At 39.4% G+C, this 22,589-nt stretch overlaps 2 protein-coding genes and 1 long non-coding RNA gene across 6 annotated transcripts in view; 1 reads left to right on the top strand and 2 right to left on the bottom strand.

Moving 5' to 3' along the window:
- The window catches only part of vps13a (vacuolar protein sorting 13 homolog A), a 39,218-nt gene extending 22,630 nt beyond the window's left edge, over positions 1-16,588 (bottom strand). For 2 of the 3 annotated variants that reach the window (XM_071483066.1, XM_071483068.1), the window contains exons 1-35: positions 16,404-16,588; positions 15,554-15,597; positions 15,406-15,448; positions 15,227-15,322; positions 14,643-14,744; positions 13,437-13,546; positions 13,182-13,241; positions 12,968-13,027; positions 12,584-12,664; positions 12,063-12,120; positions 11,522-11,649; positions 11,280-11,386; positions 10,983-11,154; positions 9,977-10,039; positions 9,072-9,204; positions 8,785-8,879; positions 8,511-8,653; positions 7,846-8,047; positions 7,638-7,752; positions 6,149-6,285; positions 5,905-6,037; positions 5,420-5,537; positions 4,955-5,099; positions 4,508-4,619; positions 4,154-4,329; positions 3,528-3,684; positions 3,280-3,359; positions 3,086-3,145; positions 2,312-2,510; positions 2,062-2,178; positions 1,712-1,815; positions 1,313-1,480; positions 717-1,024; positions 432-579; positions 10-181 (exon numbers count right to left, since the gene is read on the bottom strand). In XM_071483066.1, coding sequence (XP_071339167.1) covers positions 10-181; positions 432-579; positions 717-1,024; positions 1,313-1,480; positions 1,712-1,815; positions 2,062-2,178; positions 2,312-2,510; positions 3,086-3,145; positions 3,280-3,359; positions 3,528-3,684; positions 4,154-4,329; positions 4,508-4,619; positions 4,955-5,099; positions 5,420-5,537; positions 5,905-6,037; positions 6,149-6,285; positions 7,638-7,752; positions 7,846-8,047; positions 8,511-8,653; positions 8,785-8,879; positions 9,072-9,204; positions 9,977-10,039; positions 10,983-11,154; positions 11,280-11,386; positions 11,522-11,649; positions 12,063-12,120; positions 12,584-12,664; positions 12,968-13,027; positions 13,182-13,241; positions 13,437-13,546; positions 14,643-14,744; positions 15,227-15,322; positions 15,406-15,448; positions 15,554-15,597; positions 16,404-16,503 — 4,246 coding nt within the window. In that variant the 5' untranslated portion in view covers positions 16,504-16,588. The remainder of the gene's footprint in view (positions 1-9; positions 182-431; positions 580-716; positions 1,025-1,312; positions 1,481-1,711; positions 1,816-2,061; positions 2,179-2,311; positions 2,511-3,085; positions 3,146-3,279; positions 3,360-3,527; positions 3,685-4,153; positions 4,330-4,507; positions 4,620-4,954; positions 5,100-5,419; positions 5,538-5,904; positions 6,038-6,148; positions 6,286-7,637; positions 7,753-7,845; positions 8,048-8,510; positions 8,654-8,784; positions 8,880-9,071; positions 9,205-9,976; positions 10,040-10,982; positions 11,155-11,279; positions 11,387-11,521; positions 11,650-12,062; positions 12,121-12,583; positions 12,665-12,967; positions 13,028-13,181; positions 13,242-13,436; positions 13,547-14,642; positions 14,745-15,226; positions 15,323-15,405; positions 15,449-15,553; positions 15,598-16,403) is intronic. The other variant, XM_071483067.1, reaches the window with a different exon arrangement.
- Positions 16,589-16,930: 342 nt separating this feature from the next.
- LOC139624805 (uncharacterized) lies at positions 16,931-22,127 on the top strand. 2 transcript variants are annotated; one of them, XR_011691753.1, is made up of 4 exons: positions 16,931-17,190; positions 17,677-17,713; positions 20,498-20,568; positions 21,057-22,127. It is a non-coding gene; the product is annotated as an uncharacterized lncRNA (long non-coding RNA). The 2 variants fall into 2 exon arrangements; XR_011691752.1 differs by lacking the exon at positions 16,931-17,190 and having other exon boundaries at positions 17,266-17,713.
- LOC139624804 (C2 calcium-dependent domain-containing protein 4C) lies at positions 18,568-20,375 on the bottom strand. The gene has a single exon (XM_071484170.1). The coding sequence runs from the start codon at positions 20,318-20,320 to the stop codon at positions 19,052-19,054; it is 1,269 nt and encodes a 422-aa protein (XP_071340271.1). The 5' UTR covers positions 20,321-20,375; the 3' UTR covers positions 18,568-19,051.
- Positions 22,128-22,589: the final 462 nt, after the last annotated feature.

Raw genomic sequence — 22,589 nt, 5'->3', positions numbered from 1 at the left:
ACTCCTTACTGCTGGCTGGTCCAGTGGTTCCAGAGCCCTGGGACTCTTTGTTGGATACAGAGTCAGAGGAGGGGTCAGTGGTGGGTAGAGGAGCTGGAGGTGGAACAGCATCAGACTTCTCTGACAGGTTCTCACTTAGGGTCCTCAGGACCACTATCATGTCATCCTGGCTGAGGATCAGCTATTTGGAGTAGACACAGAATGCGATTCTGTGATGATTTATAATATATATATAATATGATATAATGTTGCCTTACATGCAAGTCTATTAAGTATTAATCCAATAAGAATCTTTAAACTTCCAAAATCAAACTTACAATGAACCAAAAAAAGAGACAGAATGATATAAAATGCACAGATGAAAATATTGCTTTAAAGACCTCCACAGTTGTGGTAAATCACTTCAAATGCTAACATATAGTACTACTTACAGTCATGGGCTTCAGATGAGCAGTGATCTCTATGTCAGGTATGCTGTGGTACCAATTGGATGAAAGATTTCTTTGGACTTCCAGGTCCAGGCTGACTGGCTTCAGCAGTTGTGTCTCTCCCTGAAATCCTTCATTTACATACGTGGTCCTAGAACCAGCAACAATCGTTACAGAAGATCAAGAAAATATCAGATTATTATTAGTCCTAATCAATCCCACAAGCAAGTAAACATTTAATTACATTCACTTTGTAACCATGAATCCTAAAAATTAGTGGACTCTAACCTGTACATCTTGAGGTCAGTCAGTCTCACAGTCATTATATCCACAACGGGCGGGATCTTAGCATCACTTTTGCATGGCTGCTTGGAGAAACGATTCTTGACAGACAGCAGACCAAGGTCTGCTACAATGACATTGGAGGAGGAAGACGACTGGGGGAGGAAGATGACAGGTGCATTGAAGTGGACGTTCAGAGCGATTCGAGTAGTTCGCTCAGCTAGCTCCTTCACACCTGACGCTGCCTTTTCTGCAGCCTGGACTGTCACCTCAGCCAGGGCCTCTTTGGCCTCTTGGAAGTTATTGATGAATGCCTGGGACAGAGAGAGAATGGAAAACAACAGAGTGTAAGAAAAATTAATATGACATGGGGCTGGAATATAGAAGAAATCGGAAAAAAGGAGCAGTTCATACGTAAGTATCATTGGAAAAATTAAGATTGTACGCATGTTAGTATGTACTTGACACAGAACTTTACTTTTTTTTAAATTTTCTGAGTTTGGTTTTTACCTTGTAAAAGAAATTGAAATACCACAATTATCCCTCACAAGTGAACTAAATCTTTTAATATACTGTCTCTATTCAGGACATAGGATTCTTACCAATATAGAAGACACAAACTTGTTGAGGAAGATGACTTGGATGCATCCCACAGTCAGTGAGACAGAGGTATCAACTTTAGACATGTCCAAATAGGCATCTCCTTCTGTTGCATCTGTATAGTTCACCATGCGGAAGGCAAACACTTCCTTATCTGCTATAGACACCGCCTAAGAAGAGACACAACATAGCAGAATAAAATTAACAGAGCTATATTTTTGTTTGTCAATTTGTCAATTTAGTTATAGCAGGAAGGGGGGCAGAGAGTGACCTATGCTGAGTGGTCAACAGTTATAGAATAGTTAAATTAAGAGGAGACCTGCATTTCATTTCATACAGTGCTAGGGAGCTAAATTACTATAGATCCTTGTTATGGAGGAAAGGCCACTTGCTGACTGTACCTTCTTGTAAATGGCGTCTCTGTCGCAGTCGAGGATCACAATGTTCTTCAGGTTGGCCAGAACTTCCATCTCCTTCTTCCTCATCAGGACCTCAGAAACCAGACCTGGATGGTTGAGAAAGTAGACACTGAGTAAACAGTTTGCATTTTTCACCTAATGGCATACTTGCATCATAAGACTACTGTAATTAAAGATGCTTGTTACGGGGGGACACCAGTTGGACACAGTGTGCAACATCATTTATGATTGATGAAACAGTGAGAATACAAACAATATCCACTAATAATGTAATGGAGAGAGACTGAATTTAACATCTTCTGGGTCATGGGGATGTTACAACACTTCCATACCCTCAATACTAATTTCAGAGATCCTCGCTTTCTGTCCTCGAATGAAAACCTTCAGACATCGGAGATCAGCTCTGATGTGCAGATTCACCACATCTGCAAACTTTGAACTCCTTGTACCTGTGAAAAAAGGGGTGAAGAGAAAGAGAAGGCGAGTAATTAAAGACAGATAGAGAGGAAAACCAAAGAATAATGAGGGTTTTAGAATGTGAAATTTAATGAGGCTCTGAATGGGTTTATTAGGATCAGTTACTTCTTTTCTTGGCTACAATGGCTTCCCCCTTCTTCTCTCCCTCCCTTTCCACCTCTGCCTCATCTTCTTCAGGGATAGTGGGGAGTTCCTCCTGCCCTCCCTCCTTCTTAGTGGATTCAGGAAGGAGTTTGTTGAGGAAGTTCATGGCATTGAGGAGAGCCTCTGTATGCAGATGAACATCCAGGGAAGAAAAGGTCACCTGAAGGGAAACACAATGTTAAAATCTTAAAATGAAGTGGAGCAGAATAATACTACAATTACCACCCTGAGGTTGTATACCTCCACTAACCGGCCAAGTCACAATCTCCCCTTCCTGGGTTACAACACTGAATAATGGCCAGAAGTGTATTTGCTGAACAATATGTTACAGTGAAGTTCACCTTTGACCATTTGAAAATAAAATGCCATCATGTCATAATTTTATTCTATTAGACAATACAAATTGTGTCATAATTACTGTTTGGTTTTTGAGTTATGGCCAAAAATGACGTTTGATGACTTTGACCTTCGCAAACTAAAATCTAATCAATTCATCTGATCAATGTGCCCAATATGAAGAAATCCCCTCAAGGCAGTCTTGAGATATCACATGCAACAGGCCAAAAACATGTTTTATGACCTTTGACCACCAAAATCTAATAGTAAGAAGTGAATTATTAATAATAAAACCTGCATAAACATGCTACACATTTTCATAACTATTCAAACACAGCAGAAAAGAATAACATAATAGAACCTAAATGGAAGTCATTAAATAATCAACATGTCCCTCACCTTGATGAGCTGCTCTGTGTTATTGTGTTGAGACCTGAACTCAGGGCCGTTCTTATCAGCCTAGAAAAGACATGCAATCCTCAATTAGAAAGCCATTTACAATCATTTGAACAATAATCATACAGGGTACTTTAAATTGGTGTAAATAAATCAATCTGAAATAGGTCTATTTTAATTTATGGTATCACATGTACCTTGATGTACTCCAGGGTAAGCAAATCAACCTCTGTGTTGTCCAGAGTGGTTATCAGCTGAACCTGCTTGTCTTCAGAATCTACACAAGCAGGAAACAAATAAAAACATGATAAATAAAAACTGCAGCCAAGACTAGTCTGGCATTAAGCCGCTATTGCTATTAGAATGCTTTTAATTAGCAAAATTTGAATTATGAAGAAAACCTCTTGAAGTTAGGTGACACACAGTCCTGCTAACGTCTACTCACCCATGTATTCAGGACACTTGAGGCAGATCTCTCGAAGGTACGTATTTGATGTCATATCAAAGGTGCGTAGTTTCAACTCCGTGCCCAGACCCTCTATGTCCAAGTGGAGCACCGTGATCTCCTGATCCCCAGACAGGCGACACAACTGAATGGAAAACTAGATGACCAAATAAGACATAAATAGAGTATGAGAAAGAGGAACAAGGGAAATGTATATTACAATAGTGGAAATGACAAAATTAAAAAGGGGTCACAGAGACAGGGAGAGGAGGAAAAGGAGGAGTAAAAACAAGGAAGGAATACGTAACAAGGGTGGAGTAAGAGGTAAAGGGGGAAATTACTAATTGTAATTATTGCAGATGTGGTTGTAAAAAATTATATGTACAGTTGTGCAGATAATGGAGTGAAATTTGTTCTGCATTGGAATGTGTGTGTGTGTGTGGGAGTACATGCTTGAAAATTACTTTTTAATAGAATAGAACCCACAAAAAAAAAAATTGGAGGTGCCACTAGATTTTCACGCATCAAAGGAATTCAATTTTAAAAAATGCTATGGATAAAATATTAAATGTGAAACATGAAGTAAGACTACGTTTGTCACCTCGTTCAACAAGATCTCTGTGTACCTCACTGATTTCAAACTTCATGATGAAGTCAGTCATGTTCTTCTGAGATTCTTCCTTGATCAGACTTTGTCTTTTGTGTAAGTCTGCATAGCGCAGCGGCATGGGATTGTCTGGGAAGAACGGCTGATCACCGATGGGAGAGCTGGGAGCATCGTAGAACAAATCTTCCTCTGACCCTGAGGGGTGACAAACACAAAAACATAAACAATGATCTATCTGTCACACTGCAAGGACACACCTAGACTGTTACAAGGAATTTTATGCAATGATTCCACGTGTGTGGCATTATGACAAATGCAGGACAGGAGGGACATGGCTAGAGACAGTGTTTGTGTGCAGCATGTGTTGTCTCACCCAAAGAAGTGATGCTTATGGTCTCACATGACTCAAAAATGAGTGAGGAGCGCTGATCAGCTAAGTTTAGAGGTCTTCTGGGAGTGAGCTGAGGCGTGAACGACTGCCTTGGCTGAGGAGGAAATAACACCAAAACATGAGCCTCACCAACATCTTATTAACTCACTGAATGTATTAAATCTGACAATATTGTTATTAAATACTGCCTTTATCAGTTAATATTCATCTTACGTTATTTCTCCATTCTCTAATTTCTACTAAGAATAACAACAATTTATTAACTTAGCAGTATAAGGACAGCATTAACTGTTGACCAAACTGCAGGAAAAAATTCCATTTCTTTGTGGATTTTGCCCAAAACAGTTTTTTGTTATTCCGTTTCACTGATTTATCTAATCCATACAAAATGTGCACAAGGCCATGCAGAGAAAGTCGTGCTGTTCTTGCCTTTGAAGTGGAGGATGGACCAGAGCTGCGTGCAGCAGGTCTGCTCTCAGGCAGTGGGATACTTTCTACCAGCTCCAGAACACTTCGAAGTTTATCATCAGAAATACGAAGGGACAGCAGAGGAAGCTCTCCAGACATCTTATACCTGGAACACAAACGCAAACTTGGAAATGCAAAGATGCACACAGAAACCTGTGATTCAACTTCAGTCTGCCAAACAATCTTTAATATTGGTCCTTACAAGTTAAGGATCAAGTAAAAAAAAAAAAAAAAAAAAAGAAAAAAGTTTTGGGAGGTCACCGTCTTTCATTAGCACTTTACTAAACTGTGCAGCATTGCTGTATTTTTTTATTGTTGTGTAGTTTGTCTCACCGATTCTGTTTGTCCATGGAAAAGGCTGATTAAAACGATGATAAATTAATTCCCAAAATTATGATGGACGGATGAAAAAACCTACACACTTACTTTGCCATGCGAGAGTCTTTGACAACCATCGCCCGGCTGAAATCAATTTTTAGATCCACTGGCTCTAAGATGTGGAGTGGTGACCGTTTCTGCTTACGGGCCATTTTCCAGTCACCGTCTATCAAGCAGAGATAATGTTTTACATTACACACACAAACTCACTAAATACAATGTACATGTATGATGAAATCCTTCTTTAACACCAAGCATTTTCAAGGCTTTGAGACAATATCCCCTGGTGCCTATGTAATCTTTTCTTGACAAAGACATTATGGCTAACTACAGGTGACAAGCTGACAAGTGTAAACTTGTGCTTTAAGGGTATTTTCTCAATCCAATTTTCTCCATATAAATATACTTTTATACTGTAAAACATAAACAATATCTACAAAGTTTTCACACAGACGCTTGAATAAACTCTGAGTCGAGGTCCCATATGAGCCTAAACCTTTAACTGTGAGAGGGGCACGCTCTCATGTGTTTACCTGGTTTGCTATAAAGGAACTGCAGGCTACTAAGCTGTACATCAAAGCTGTCATATGCTCTGGACATAATGTCTTCAATGTTGCTGGAGCACACTGACAGCTGAGGCAGATGCTTCCTGCTTTGACTGGACATCTGAAAAGACAACAAAATTAAGGTTTTTACAAATTAAACATTTTCTTGTTGGACAACAACTAAAAATGATCTGAAATTTTCAACCCAGTTTCAAGCTTTGCACTTTCTGACCTGGAAATGTCCAAGATCCAACAGTAGGATGTTCTGGGTGCCATTGTAAAAGCCAGTCTGTGGAATGATGACGTAGGACGCCATCAAATTCACCTTCAGGTCGAGAATCTTCTGTGTTTCGATCACATACATTAGACCTAAAAAACAAAATGTAATGAACTTATTAGTTGTAGCCACAAGATACAAGAACAAGCAATAGATCCGCTTTGACATGAAATACAGTACTTTCATCATATAACAAGATTTTTTTTATTTATAGGGTTACACGACATGGGAGGGGGTAAAATGTTATAAAAGACAGATTTTCTTTGTACATTTTGCAAATTTTCTACTTTGATAATAATCATGAAAAAGAAATGCTTTCTTTTGCAAACTACCCTCTCAGACTGTGATCATAGATTTACAATGATGAGCCAAAACATTCTGACCACCTTTAGGTAACAAGCTGTTGGTCCTTTGTGTGCTGCCAAAACAGAAGCGACACAACAAGGCATGGGAAGAGCTCTGAAGGTGCCCTGTGGTGTCTGGCATCAATAAGTTAGCAGCATAACTTAAGTAAAAGCCATTGTTGAAAACGTTTTCAAATGTTCATCCCTAAAATGTGGTATGATATACTATCAGTATCACAGACCACTGATGAATTATCTCAAATGGGCTGAAGTGAATCATGCAATTGTGAGAAAAAAATATGCTTGGAACTTCAGCAAACAATCTCAGGAAACAATCATTCTCACAGAAATAAACAGGAACATCACAATTCAACTAACTCAGTGGCTGAGACATGCAGGCTCTGTGTGAGCACGTGGAAAAATGAAAATGACCCAGTGAAAACACAGAGGAATACAAACATTTGCCTGCTAGGGAGTTGAGACCAGGATTGAAATCAACCCCTGATTATACAGTACCGTATTTTCCGGACTATAAGGCGCACTTAAAAGCCTTTAATTTTCTCAAAAAACGACAGTGCGCCTTATAATCCGGAGCGCCTTATATATGGATTAATTCTGGTTGTGCTTACCGACCTTGAAGCGATTTTGTGTGGTACACGGCGCTCACGGCGCTCTGTCAAAATGTTTTAGTACGACTTTGGTAAACTACAAAGCCGCACCGCTTGCAGCATTACGGCTATCGTAGTCAGGAGCGTCGCGGAGTAATACATACTGTGCTTCACCATAATATTACAGTGTGTGTGTATAAGGACCTATAAGGAGTTATTGTGAATACGCTAACGTTTGATTTAGCGGTATCAGACTGTGTTTTTTTTACGTGTTACAACTGAACAAGGTTGGGAGTTATTGTGAACGCATTTAATAAAGTCTGACTGACTTATCTGACTGTTTTGTTTCGCTTAATGCGCCTTATAGTCCCATGCGCCTTATATATGATTAAGTTCGAAAATAGACCATTCATTGACAGTGCGCCTTATAATCCAGTGCGCCCTATAGTGCGGAAAATACGGTACATGTTTGCAAGTGTATGTGCAACTGACCAGTGGCTGTGCGGTCTCTGAACTGCTCCAGTTTTATCAGGGTTGCGTTGGTGAGCTCATCCAACTGCAGGTCGTCAGGAGGCATGAAGAACGCTGACATGCTGTTCACAGTTATCTGCACAGACACACAAAGAATACATTTCATTTTTATCTCTTTCATGTTTTTTTCATTTTTCATCGTACACGCACACTGACAGACATCACTCACTGCATCATAGATGATTTCCAGGGGCTGTGATTCCACATGAAGCCGCTGGTTAGCTTTCTCATCTAGTGGATTGGTCTCAAACAGGATGCAGAGCAGCGGGGTCCCTGCTCCAGTGGCTGCTTTCCTTGATGAAAGGAGGGTTGGTGCAGGCCGGTTACTGGCCAGACCTGTGACCTCGAACAAACTAAGCTGGGCAGTGAGTCTGATAAGAAGAGGAAAAGAAACAACATGTCAGCGCTTCCCATGCCATGTTTCTAAGGATATACTCTGAGATATACTGTGTGTAAACGATGGCACTATGTTGTCAAGTAACCACCCAGCTGAACAAATAAAAGAGCAGCTACAAGGCTGCTACTTTGTAGCAGACTCTGCAGTCTGATATGTGAAAACCCAACAGGGATATGTTGTTAATGAGGTGTGTTGCTTTTCAATTGACAAAACAAAACCACAAACTGCTACTACATGTACTAGTGATAATGTGCTAAACACAGTGTTGTCTTAACATATTTTATATATAAGCTTCTTAGTAATTTTTTAATAAAAACTTTTAAAAAACGCTTTTTTCAAATTAAATGAAAATCTTGTATTTGCACTGCAGTCCAAACTCTTTAAACAGAATGAATACTATTAAAGGCACAGAGGAAAAACAAAAAGTTATGACAAACTTGATGGCCTGTGCTCCAGATCTCTGTGTGAGCGTGGACTTGAGCTCTCCCACAGTCAGCCTGATGATCTCATTTTTGTCCTTGTTGTCTTTGATGGACACAGACAGCCTCTCCATGTGGAAGTTGACCTTCATGTCCTCAAACTATGAAGAAATGACAACACAGTACATAATCAAAGTATATGATACAGTATTTGCATTTGAGTGGGATGGAGACCCAAACAGAGGTGCATTGTTAGTTGACGTGTCGGGTGTCAGAGAGGGAAGTGACTCACATTCTTTGGCAGGTTGGGATTAGCAGCAATCTCACTGTATCCAATGGCAGTGTAGAGTTTGGATTTCTCAGCAGGGGTTAACAGCTCATCAAAACCTGTGAGACAGGGTAAGGGTGAATAAATGGAACATAAAAAATATGCAGGGCAGGAAAAGTATTAGCTAACAGCATACACTGTTACTACAAAAATATACTGGATTATTTTGCTTTTGTCTTGGCCTGTGCATATTTTTTTATGTTAATGTCTTGCTGTTTTCTTTATCCCAGTATTTATTGGATGCATCATACCTCCAGTCTTGAGTTCTTTTGTTTGTGTTTCAGCCTCTCCTCCCCAGTTCCACATCCAGCTGAACCAACCCTGAGACTCTTCTTCCTCCATCTTTATCCCAGGACGGTAAATGCGCAGACCTGCCTTGCTCACCTGGGGAAGAAAAAAAACAATAAAAAAAAAGGAGTCAGGAGCTCCAACTTTTCATCTCTGGCAACAAATGACAAATGCAGCATCTGACACTCAGGATGGTTACAAAATCTAGAACTGTAAATAAAGTATGTTTTCCACGGTTATAATTCCATCTGAGAATTAGGCCTAAGTGTGTTTCATTATTTGGTTTACACCAGTGCGGAGACCACAAGTCATAGAAGCACATATTCTCTACATCATATATGTCAACGGAAATTAATCCAAAGCAAAATACTTCTTTTCCGGTCACCAATATATATCAGCATGTATGTCAAATGTTGTACTGAACATGTCAGTTATGACAAACAGCAAAGTTAAGATTATGTAAGAACCTCTAACCAGGTCAAATAAACATAGAGACTATGACACCTCAGCCTCAACCACCTCATGTTTTGTGCTTGGTTTTTTTTAACTTTGGTCATATGGTATGTGGTATGTTTCTGGAAACATCCACTATCAACTCATCTTGAAGAGGCCATGTACTGTCAATGTTTTCTGTTTATATTTTTCTATAATATAAACAGTCTATACATGGAAACATACAGACCATTTTCTGTATTCTTACAATGTTTCATTTTGGGGCTATAAGGACTGGAAGAACATTAACAACTGAGCTACAATAGAGCATAAAATTAAGAACAGCTCTTACACTTTGATACAATTCATACTATAGACAAATAGTCAGTAGTCTAAAAAGTGCAGATGCACATCACAGGTGAGACAGGGAGCTTACCTCCACCTCAGCCTGCTGTCTGGCCAATGTGATGTTAAAAATATCCAAGGTCTTCTCAGGCTCCTAAGAACAGAGATACAACATAAATCAATAAGGGCTTTTAGCAGCTTCAAGCTCCTAAGGAATACATTAATTACTCAATGTCCATTTTCCATCACAACAGGAAAAGATGATGCTTACAGAGCAGATGAGAGACAGCGAAAAAGACCTCACATAAATACTAAAGGTAGCTTTAGAGTTAATGGTGTATTTCTCTGAATAACAACATCCACCTGCAATCTTCGATGCAATCAATACCTTTATAGGGTTGAACACTGGATATGGGAGAAAGTACTTAAGACTAGAGAAAAGAGTAACTGCATTAATGAAAATATGCTGAGAAGGTAATGCCATTATAATGAACTATTTGCATAACATATTACCTTTACATTTCATATAGGTCAGTGACCATTATGATTTTTGTCCATAATGATTGGACCATAATGATTTATGGTCACTGTAGTAAAGAAGGTATTTGCAAGCAGAAGCAACTTTCACTAACAGTAATATCCCACCAGAGAAGTTTAATTAGGGTGAAAAAAATGTAAAGAATTAAAAGCCAAACACATAGAGCTGAATAACAATTATACTTAGGACAGGCTGGCTGCAATGTGGCTGCTAATCAAAAAGAATAAATAAATAGGCAGAAATGCTTTTAACTCCCTGAACCAATTCCCCTTTCTTGTATACTTACTTTGGCCTCTGCACCTACAAATCTTCAATTCAGTTTCATTAAATCCAGATACACCCACTAATTTTATCTATTTGAAATCAACGTATCATAATACAGGAAATTAAATTGGCTGAGGGGGACGTGGCAGGAAATGTATTGTCTTTGGTTAGCCAGGTCTCTCTGTGGTATTGTTTTGCAGCTCTAAGGTTACTACCCACTGCTATATCCATCCCTATCTACCTCCTACCTCCACATCCCCCCTCTTCAGTTCAGTTCAGTTTAGCCCTGTCCCACCTCTAGCTGTTTGAGCAGCTCCTCGCTGGGTTTCTTGCTGGTGATCTTTGTCTTGTAGAGCTCTCTGTATCGTTTCACCATCTGCCGGTGGCAGCGAATGTGCTGCCATGACCACATATGGAGACGTGGCTTCACATTTACCTCCAGGATGCCTGTGATCACATACCTCCACCTAGGCCGCCGCAACATAGAAAATTACAGTCAACTTCACAATGTGCAACACTAAGCACCAAGACATGCAATGGTGGTAAAATGTCATTTAAAATTCAAAGTCAATTGTGACGGTGTTATTCTGACCATATGTGGGCGTTCCTATGAACATGGACCACGGGTCTGTACTTCCTGTATGGCAGGTTCCGGGACATCATATCCACTGAGCCCAGCAACTCCAAGATGCTAATGTACTGGAAAGAGAGGAAGTCAGCAATTACTTGGGGGCACAGAGTACTGACAGAAGTGCTGTCATCATCACTGAACTACTCTGAGCTTGTCTCTCTTTCTCTAATAAACAAATTTATACACAACACACACACACCTACCTGGGGTCTGTTGAGTTCAATAGCCACCTCACTGAGATTGACCATGAGGTCCACTTTAGGAGAGGAGAAGTCCACATCTGACCTGGGATTCATTCGTAGTTTAGCATCCGCTGAGATGGGACGAAAAACTGTGGACCAGCAACAACAAATGGACTGTTTAAAAACTGGATGGACCTGCATTTTAGAGGGATTTAAAATTTGTGAATATGTTTTTCTTTAGCAAGGTCAGCCATTCAAAAATCTGTGAGCTTGTGCCCACAACTGAAACAAAATCTGTTGAGATGTGCTGAAAATCTGGTAAAATGCGTTGGCGGTGGTGATTCAAGCTGTGTGATTCACAGGTTTTTCAGGCAATGAGGTGTCAGAACAAAACATTAGTTACCAAGTGCAATTCACATTGTATACGCAAAATAGTGATTTATGCTTGTCACATAATATGTAGCTTTAGGGGGGTTTAATTAAGTCGTCTAGCCATTTTTTAAGTGAGCATGTTAAATAACAGCATAGAAATGTGAGTAAAGGGTGACAATGAGACACTCACTGAAGTCATGGTTGACAGGAAGAGAGCTGTGGATTTCCATGCTGCTCTGAAGACATTGCTACAAAAAACAGTAAGAGAAGCTTGATCAACACTGTACCTGTTTGCGTTACTCAATATTTTCTCAATCTCTTAACATTTCCTGCCTCTTTTTCTTAATGCATTTACAACATGTGCCAGTAAATTATCACAAACTACATTTATACACATTATACCCATTAGGGCCACTCTAGAAAGAGCCTTTGTGTGATAAAATGAATGGTTAATAAAATCTGCATTAACCTCAGAAGCATTTGCAGAAGCCAAGAGAATTATTGCAAAGGCTTTAATAGGATTTAAGAAAAAGACCTTTTATATTGTCACTCTGTTACTGCTGCCCTAAAGTGCAAACTGGCTCAGTTTGTTCTGTGTGCCCACATTAATGAGATGGTGGCTTAATATAGAGGGAATAAGACATGGCATACCTACTGTAAATCCATGCTCGTGGAGACAAGGTACAACACAGTAATAACAGGGTGACTCACCAAGGCCTCATCTGCACTGTGATTGGAGAAGAGTGTTGAGTTGACATTCCAGTAGGCAAACAAGCTGTCTAGTCGAACCAACTGAGAAGAAGGAAAACACAAAGGAATTAGAGAAGTGCAGCTGCTTACGATGATGACAGAACAGAACTGACTGTGTGCAATAATTTCTAAAGTTTGGACCATGGTCCAAACATAGGTTAGGAGGACATAAAATTCCTAGAACAACTGCTGACAAACACATGTCATAGAACCAAACCAACTGGTTCAAATTCCCCCAAATGTTTTCCTGTTTCTGAAGGGTTCAAAGTAATCAAATACACTTGATATTTCCTTTTAAATGTAAATGTGTAGGCTATAAAGTACAAAAGCGGCTGAATTTCTTACCTTGAAGAAAAGCCTGGAATTCTCATCCAAGAGACTGGGTTTCCAGTTCTCATCAGCCGTCTGTAAAACAAGAAGTAAAGTAAAGGCCTTGACAAGATAACTTTACTTTTAACATATGTACAATTATGTTTGTGTACTAGTTAATGAAGAACACCTTCGCTGCTGGATATAATATATTATCAAATCTGACCTCAGGGATATTAAAACGCATTACCTGAAGACTGAGATTTTTAAGTGACACTCCAAATGACAAAGGACAGTTTGGATTGGTGACCTGAAGAGGAGAAATAACAGATTAGCCAATGAAGAGGTAAAGACTATATTTACTCTGCGTGATCCATGCTGCACTGAAGCTTTAGTGTTGTCCCTCACTTGTAAGTTGCTTTGGATAAAAGCGTCTGATAAATAAGTAAATGTAAATGTAATGTGCATACATACATCACTAAGCTGAGTCAGCTTGAATACTCACATCATCCTCATACCGTACATGGATGTTAGAGATCTTGACCTGCAGGTTTTTGATGACCTGAGTGACAAGTTTTTCCACAAAGGTGTCCTGCTTCTCTAACTTGGGGTTTTCTGTCAAACACAAACAAAGAAGACGATGACACCTGATGTGGCCCTGCAGCTTTGCTTTAGAGACAAGGATTTGACCTCCTTGATAAAGAAGGATACATATGAAGGACTTTCACATACGCCTTCTATCAGTCACTTACAGTAAAGGTTCTAATTTATTCCAGCAGTTGGCCTTAGCTTTCATTACTGCATGCTGAAATTTATAGTTAAATTTATTATAAATCTTTTTATCCTTGCTTTTAAATGCAACGCACCAGCTCCCCATGCATCTCACCATAAGTTGGTAACATCATTTAATTTTTTGTAATATTTCCACCAGCAGCTAACTTTTATTCAACATGTCATGAAATACACAAATCTTCCTTATTTTAAGTTATCAAGCAGCAAATCTATTTTTAGCATAATATGACCCGACTACTGACCCTAGTTCCTGTTACAATGCATCATTTGCAGTGTGACTACTGCACCTACATGCAATTATTGATGCTCAAAATGTGAATGCTTTGAAGGAAGATATTCCATCTTCATGTCTTTATATTAGTGCAGTAAATAGTTTTAAATGGACAAACATAGAAATATTCCACGCTATTGTAATATTTATTGATCTAATGACAAATTGAGTTGTTCTGATAAAAATGCAGTTACAATAAAATATAGCAACAATGTTGTTGCATTTCTCTTAGTATTCAAATAGATGTGTTGGCCACAGGCTAAAACAAAACAGCTCAGGAGTGTTAAATCACAGAAAAATGTTAATTGTGAAAGCGGCTGCTCGGCTGCTCCACGTACAACACAGGAACTCACAACCAGACAAACCATGACAACATGAATTTTAGAATCTCTGCTCCTCCAACTTTTACTGCTGCATCTACTCCAAACAGCCATGCTTTTCTGCTTTTTAGTCTCTGTGACTATTCTTCTGGCTACTGAACCCAACAGTAACACTGGCTGCTACTGCTGTCTCTCTGAGTGTGTCTGAAACCTGTTAAAATGTACTAGGAAGCAAAAATGCCTGACTTTATATTTACACAGAGAATATTTGCTAGACTTACACAGTTACACACACAAGTTCCCTTAAAAATCAAAGCGAAACCCTGACCTTGTTCAGCAGCCTTCAGCTTTGTCTCCTCTATCCGCTGTAACTCCCTCTGACGAGCCTCTTGTAGCTGCTTCTCCTCCTTTTCTGCATCATACTTTATACCTGAAAAGAATGGGATCAATAGGACTGATTATTTGTCTGCACATACATGAAAACAAAGAATTATAGAAAAGGTTAAGCTTGAGTTTCCTGTTTGTCCTGACAAGTACATTAGGGTCATGAATAAGTGAGGAACATCCTTTGTCTGACTACTGTGCTACACTGCTTTGTGTCTGCTTCTCATAAGGGTTATTCATTAAACTGAACTTGATATTACTGTTACTTGAAATGTTTTAATTGTTTTTGTCTATAATACATGTCAATAAAATGCAAAGATGTTTTACTGTGTTTTTGAATTCTTAAAACCTTGACTGTGACTATGTAAAATGGGGATCTTAACCATAATAACATTAAAGTACTCTATATCTCTACTGAAATGGTAAGAATCAAAAGTACTGTACACACTATGATGTACAGGAGTACTTAACTATGAGTACTATGAGAACTTTTTATGCATTTCAGCTGGATTTAGATGCGTATCTTACTTGCTGTGGGGACGATAAGCAAATAGACACCATCCAGTGTGGCTTCCACTGACTGGGTGTAGAGGTTCTTCCACGGTATCTTAAGCTCCAGCCGTCCTTTCAATGGAAACACAAGATGAGAAAATGTTCTTCTGTACAAAAGAAAAGGTAACAGACGAGGACAGTAACCAAAATCTCACCTATATGGCCGGCTCTCACTTTAAAAGGAATGTCAAGCTGACTCTGCAACAAAAGAACAGTAAATAATTGTAACACAAATCTATCATGGATGCCATAAAGACAGGACAGATAACTAATTTTGCTTAATTGCAATTTTAAGCAACTTACCAAGGCATTTTCCTTTATTTCAAGATTTGTAAGAACAGCATCACCTGTGATGACAGCATTACGTGTTTACTGATTGTTACTATGTACATTAAGATAAGACAAATAGATTAGTATTGTGTTTTGAGGCCAATAGAAACACAGTCCAATCTAAAGAGGAGGTCTTTGGCCTTTGTCTATTCACTTAACACAACACTCTGGTCAATGGACCACATATATTATTAAAGCCATTTATGACACACACATCATTTCTACAAGCCCCAAGAGACTCAACTGTGCATGCATGTGTATAAGACTAATCAAGCACAACATCTGAAAAACTTCTTTATTACACCTGCTACTAAAAGCAGCAGATATTAAGCTGTGATAATATAGGTTTAGTAAAACGAAGGAGTTCACACCCTGACTGAGTTTTACAAGTTGGTACATGTTTAACAGTGGCCCTCTTCTAAGCCTCTCATTTGCATCGATTGAACAGGACTGTCAGTGTCTGGTAGAGCTTGCAAAAAGGGCTCAGCAAGAAACACAGTGGCGAGTCATAACCTGGCTGTGTGAAAGGGTGTGACCCCAAACTGCTCGCTTCTCTGAAACTCGCATGTGTAACTGAGCAAACAGCCTGGCGGCATAAAAAAAAAAAAAACGCAGTCAGAAATTAACAATGCTGATTAATTTGTCCATGAAGTAGCAAATGGCTGCCCTGTCTTGCTAACACAGCCAAACTGGGACAGATAAACTGACACTGACAGCTGAGCGAGTCTCTCTCACACGCCTGGTGGCTAGCGTCTGTTAGCGTTAGCTAGCTAGCTTGGCGGACGAGCTAGTCCAATAAAATGACATACACAAGTTCAGTTACCTCCCCATATGCCAAGCTGTAGCTGTGAGCTGTCAAGATTGACAACGTAGTCCCCTAAAAACCGGTTCAGGACATCTACCACCAAGCTTTCGAAGACCATTTTGGCGTTTCTTTCATTTATCTGTCACCATGTTTACATTCTGGGGACTCGTTTGCCACAACGTCAGATTAGACGGCCTGCGGTGGGCGGTGCTGTGACGTCATGCCGTAGGCGCAATACATTTTTTTATTTTAGGCAAAGTTCATCCAAATGCTGCAATGGGACAGAGGGGGCCCTAGGTAAGTTAATGGTAAACCGACTTATGCTGGCATTTCATAGAAAGATATGAGGAGATTCATAGTTATTCAATTAATTATTCATAAATAAAATTTTAATTATTTGACAATGATGTTAACAAAATAATATTGATAAATAATAGTAATAAATATTTTAATATTTTAAAACATACTGTTAAATTATGTTATAATAATATTCATTATTATACTGGCAACATAACATACCCATAAAATCAAAACCTTTTATTACTAACTGATGAAACCAAACAGTATATTGGCCCTGTTTATGATTAACAATATGAGAGATATTAAATTAAATTAAATGTTTTTATGTTGTTAGGTCAAGCTATTCTCCTGTACGCTTATCATCAGCACCTTGAGTAAACCTGACCTGGAAGTTACTCCATCACCCTGGTTCCAACGACAAAAATCGTATTTTATCCCAATGGGATAAGGGGAAAAAAAGCCAGCGAGATTTCCCATTGTGTTTAGGATTACTGGAGAAAATAAGGTCTGTGGCCAACAAAGGGTTTATAATACTTACACTGTTTGTTCTGGAAGATAATCTTAACACATGAACACAACTTTTATTTATTTTTTAAGCATAAATACAATCGCCAGAAGTAAAAAAGCTAAAGTTAGACTATAAACGAACTACAACACTGTCGCATGACTTCGACGTCACCACCACTACACCTCCATCTAGTAGCTTGATTTAGCGCACCTAGGTCTTCTACAAAAACCTTTCATCTCACGAAGTTAGTTATATTTTCCAGGAGTATAAACACAACAAGGCGGTCAAAGTAGACGGTGAGCAGATCCGTTTTCTTGTTCGGGCTGATGACGTTTAATGCCCCCGACAACCCTGTAGTCTCATCTGGCCACTTGTTAGCAACCGCCTATTATAAGACCTTCTTATAATACATCCATGCTTTTAATACACGAGAACTGAAAGATGTCACCACAGGGCTATTTACTGACGTATTTTCTGTCGTAGAATGAAACATGAAAATCCTTCCTGCAGCACTCTATAGGTAAGTAAGTACAACAAATGAAATGTTTTTTATGTAATTTTTCAAATCTGTGCTGTAAGATTTTTAACAGAAGGGCAAGGAGATAAACAGGACATAAAAAACAAACAAAAAAAAAAAAAACAACACAAGGTGCAAACCACAAACTAGAAAGTTATGGGAGGAGAATTTCAAGAAAAAGCCAAAGCAAAAAACAAATAAGTTTTTATTGCTTTTTATTTGGCTTTTTTGAGACTTTGTGGCAATGAGTGCACAATAGCAGCAGAGTCCTGGACCAGTTAAGACAAGAGCATAGCTCTGACTGGCATTATGGTAGTTGAGACATGATACAAACAGAAATGACAATTTCTGAATCATAATTTTGAAGGAAAGTCCTGATTCTTGTAATAAGCAGGACAAAACCAGAGATTTCAATTTTAGTTTAGATTGACTTCCAACACAAACATTTTAAGCAAGAAAACCAAAAAAATATATTTTATGCTACAGAATTAAGTTTGTTTACTTGTGTGTAACAGTGAGTCAAGCAAATGAGTTATTGTTTTAAAGCTCCCATCAACACGTTTCAACTGCAAAAATACTCTGCTATTATTAATCTTTTGTTTAATATGGTTTTTGAGAAGCATAGAAAGCATCTCTTATTTGTTTACGTTGTATGTTAGCTTGTTAGCTTGTAACCGGCCGTGGGTGACACATTGTTAGTGGTAATGCTAATGCAAACTCGTGTGCTCCTTACTGACAAGGTTTCAGTGATGGTGAAAGAGCAGTGTGCATCAAGATGGTTAACATTTGAGGAAACATTGAGGGGCTTAGCCACACATGTTTCAATCTCAGTCAGACCCAGACTCAGATGAGGAGGATGCACCAAAATCAGCATATAAAATAACATGAACCATAGTCACCAATTATATTAAAAAACAACAAGAAGGCTTCCACAAACCTCTATGACATTTTAATCAGTATTACAGGCTGAAACAGGCATGATTCATCATACAGTGTGATGTTTTGATATCAATATCAACTTTTTTGCTCACTTTTTGTCCATTTGAGTGCAGGAGACAAGCACAACAGTTGAAAATATTACATTGTTATAGCAAATGTTGATGGGTATGAATGGCAAGAGATTTTACATAGGGTTGCAGCTGCAAAATGCTCACCTAGCAAACACACAATATTTCTCATGTCTCCCCCCTCGACCCTTTTCTTTTGTACACATTGTATTAATTATCTTCAGACATAATGTTTATATCATACATATGATGTGCCGTGTTCCCATTGAGTACAAATATTACACAAAAAAAGTTATAGAAGTGGTATTTTCTCGTTTTTGTGAAAGGGAAACATCTAGTCTTCTACCCATTTATTAAGAGGGAGTAACTGACACAGTGGTTTGGTGATCACTCCAATCACAGTCCCCCTCCTCAGTGTTCCAGCTGCAGGTTTATCCACCACTTTTAACCTCAGCTGCAGGTCCAGCAGATCCACTCGACTCAGCTCTGTGAAGAAGAAATCCTCATTAAACACAGGGCTGCGGCAGTTCCTGATGGTGGCGCTCTCTTGTTGCTGCAGCTTCCCTGGGGTCAGACAGAGATTCACTGCACAGTTCAGGGTTCGTCGGTCAGCGTCATCCCGCAGGCCTTCCACAGACACCACACGGACTCTGACCGTGGAAAGTGATGAGAATTTGTTGGTGGAGAATGTGGTGCGCTCGGCAGAGAGGCGCACTTTACCGTGGCCCAGCAAAGGGAGGACGTGCTCACGCCGAAGTCTCTCCTGGCACTGTAGAACATCCAGTGGGAAGAGGACAGGTGGGGCCAGGGTGACTGAGTTTCCCTCTAAGCTTGCAGAGCTACTGGGAGAGGTTGTTAAAATTGAATCCCGCCTCTTCAATCTCCCTCTGTTCTCCCTGCTGTCAATTAATGAAGGACAAGATGTTGCTCCTTTAAGACGACGGCTGCCTGCTGGGATGTAGAGGGAGGATTTAGCACTATAAGGAGAGCTGAGGGGGGAGGAGTCACTGGAAGAAGGTGTTTCACTTTCTGTGCTGCCTGTCTCTGACAGGCTCTTGCTTGAAAACAGAGGGAAAAACCCAGATAAAGTTTTCTTTGGCAGGTTTGTCTCCTTTGCCAGCCTGGGTGGTGTAGTAGTAATGCTTCTGTCAAGCATGTAAACAGGACACTTTGAGTGGAACAAAGACTCTTTCCTTCGAGTGTTGGGGCTCTCATATATCCCAGCCAGCCCATACCCCTCTGCAGAGAACGGCAAAGGTTTCTTTGTAGCCTTCCAGGCCACTGATGCATCACCACTCTTTGTCTTCACGTCCTTCATCTTTACATGTGTAGTGTTTGAAGAAGTGCTGCTCTTGGGTATCTGGTTCTGACTGTGCAGGTAAGGTGGGCTTGTCTCTGGTTCCAGTAGAGTGCTTCTCTTGCAAAGCCGCGGGGGCAGGCAGAACTCTGGGATCTTGTCTGGGGTGAGGATGTTGTTGTGCAGATGGTGAGACAGGCTGGTCTTCGACGAGAGAAAGACATCCTCCTCACTCTTTCCCATGTAACGACTCAGCTCGAGAGGAATGCTCTCGACGCTCTCCCTGATCCTCCCAAGCACCCACATAGTTATTTTCTGACGATTTAACACGATTTGAGTGTGAAGTCTTTCAAATCCAAACTTTTTTCCTTTCATCAAAAATAGTAAAACATGTTATTTAGGGAAATTAATTAAATAGACAGAAAACAGAATAACACAATTGTCAAAGGTATAACAGATGAATATTTTCCTCTCACCCGTAAGGTTGTGATGTGTTCGTCCCTGAAGAAAGATCTGCATGTGTGTGACGGATGTGCATGTGACAGATTTTAAAGGTGAGTGTGAGTGCTCCGCATCACTGGTCTGCCACCCCCGCTTGCGTCAGAAAACAGGTTGTACACTGACATACACACAACAGGAATACATATAACAGACACAGTGCATTGAATGCCCTTTGGGTGGGTGGCAAACAGAATCCGGTGCATTCATGTGCATTTAGTTGTGCTGCATGGGTCTGATGTCATCTTTTCAGGAAGTTGAGACAATATACATCAGCACAGAAATGTGCCTTTTTATTGTGCTGTAAATGAAGGAAGCCATGGTCACAAAGTATGACACATACAATTTAAATATATACAAATGATAACTTTGATACTACATCAAATACAGAACAATCAGAAAACAATCAGGCCAAGTATGGACAACCTTTATTCTAATCCTAACGAAACTGAACAATGGCAAAGATTGAAACACATAACAAAATATTGAAGTATTTGTTGTTAAATATAATCTGCTTTTGAGAGAGATGACCTCTTGTTCAAAGGCAGCTCAAAGACAGGCACACCCCAGGCCTACAGACAGCCCACCACCTCAGAGACCCACTGACCTTTAAACAGCTGGCAGTCCGGACACACAACTGATCTGATGTGTACTAGGCAGCTCTGAGTCAGTATGTATCCTTATATGGGTTAAACTCAACTAACTGCTGGTTTAAATACAACAAAAAAAAATATTATTATTTTCATGTAATCGGGGGAAGGTGTTGTAATTTTGCAGTAAATGTAAGGGTAAGGTAAAGCTACTGTTTATGCTTAGTTTAACAAACATTTTATATCATTTCGGTACTTGCACACACAGACATGGCTCCTCTATAGCTGAAGGAAAGGTGACTATGGACCATCAAAGTGTTTTTGGTCATGTCCCCTGTACATTGTACATGTTATGTAGGCTTATACAACAAACAGCAAACATTAATTTGATTGCCTTTATTGATTTTCAATTCCAACTTAACATATGAGTTACTGAACACAGAGGGTGACATCTGTGGGTGACTTCATTCTTCGAAATTCAGTCTGATTCAGTTTCAAATGATTCAGTCTTTTTATTGGAACTGATGGAACTCATCATCAAAGCCCACATATTAAAATCCGATGTTTTTCATTTGTCCTGTTTCTCTGGCATCATATGACTTTCCCTTGGCTAATAACAAACTTTGAATGGAATAAATTGTGATAATGTGTCTCTAATAATTAGTATCACATTAATTCAGTGGTTTCCATTCTTTACGAGCTTTATCCTAAATCATGTTCGTGTTTTTTGACTTCCTTTAAGTTTACTCACTAATCTGTAAGGAAGGGTTATTTCAATCCAAGAATGCCGGTCATCAGGTGCTGTTGTCTAAACCACATCACAGGAAGAAACAACAACTATTTCATGTTACGAGACATACTCCGTGTGCTCTGTACGCAGATGAGGCTAGAGGGCCCTTTGAACAATCTGAATTCCTCAACCACAAGAGGGCGTGCATGGATTACATTTACTGTTGGTCAACCTCAAACTTCCATGTGTTGGATAAAACATTAGTTACTGTTTCTGTTTAGCATTATGAGCATTATAACCTCTATGAAAATGATTGCAAAATAAATGGAAAGTCAAAGTGTTACTGAAGTGTTATTTTATTTATTATTATTATTTATTTATTATTATTTATTTAGTCTCTTCAGACAAGCACATGCACAAAAACACCTATCCTGTGCTTCATTAAAATGTTCCACACTCTAATTAAACAATGAGTAAATTATAAACAACGTGTGTGTGTGTGTGTGTGTGTGTGTGTGTGTGTGTGTGTGTGTGTGTGTGTGTGTGTGTGTGTGTGTGTTTGTTTTTCTATCCTGGTGAGGACCCTGACCTGACATATCACTCACCCCGTGGGGACCAGTTTTACCCGTGGGGACCAAATCTCGGTCCCCACAGGCACGAGCATTGCAACCAATAGAAAACAGCCTCCTGATATGCCTGGTGCAGTTTTTTTGAAAAAAAAAAATGGACCCCACGAAGTCAATTTTCAAGACATGGT

This window comes from Trachinotus anak, unplaced genomic scaffold (genome assembly GCF_046630095.1).
Source record: "Trachinotus anak isolate AG129_WGS33_773 ecotype Australia unplaced genomic scaffold, CSIRO_AGI_Tana_v1 ptg000008l, whole genome shotgun sequence".
Lineage (NCBI taxonomy): Eukaryota > Metazoa > Chordata > Actinopteri > Carangiformes > Carangidae > Trachinotus > Trachinotus anak.
Note: the sequence above shows the minus strand (reverse complement) of the source record. Positions and strands in the feature narration are given on the sequence as shown.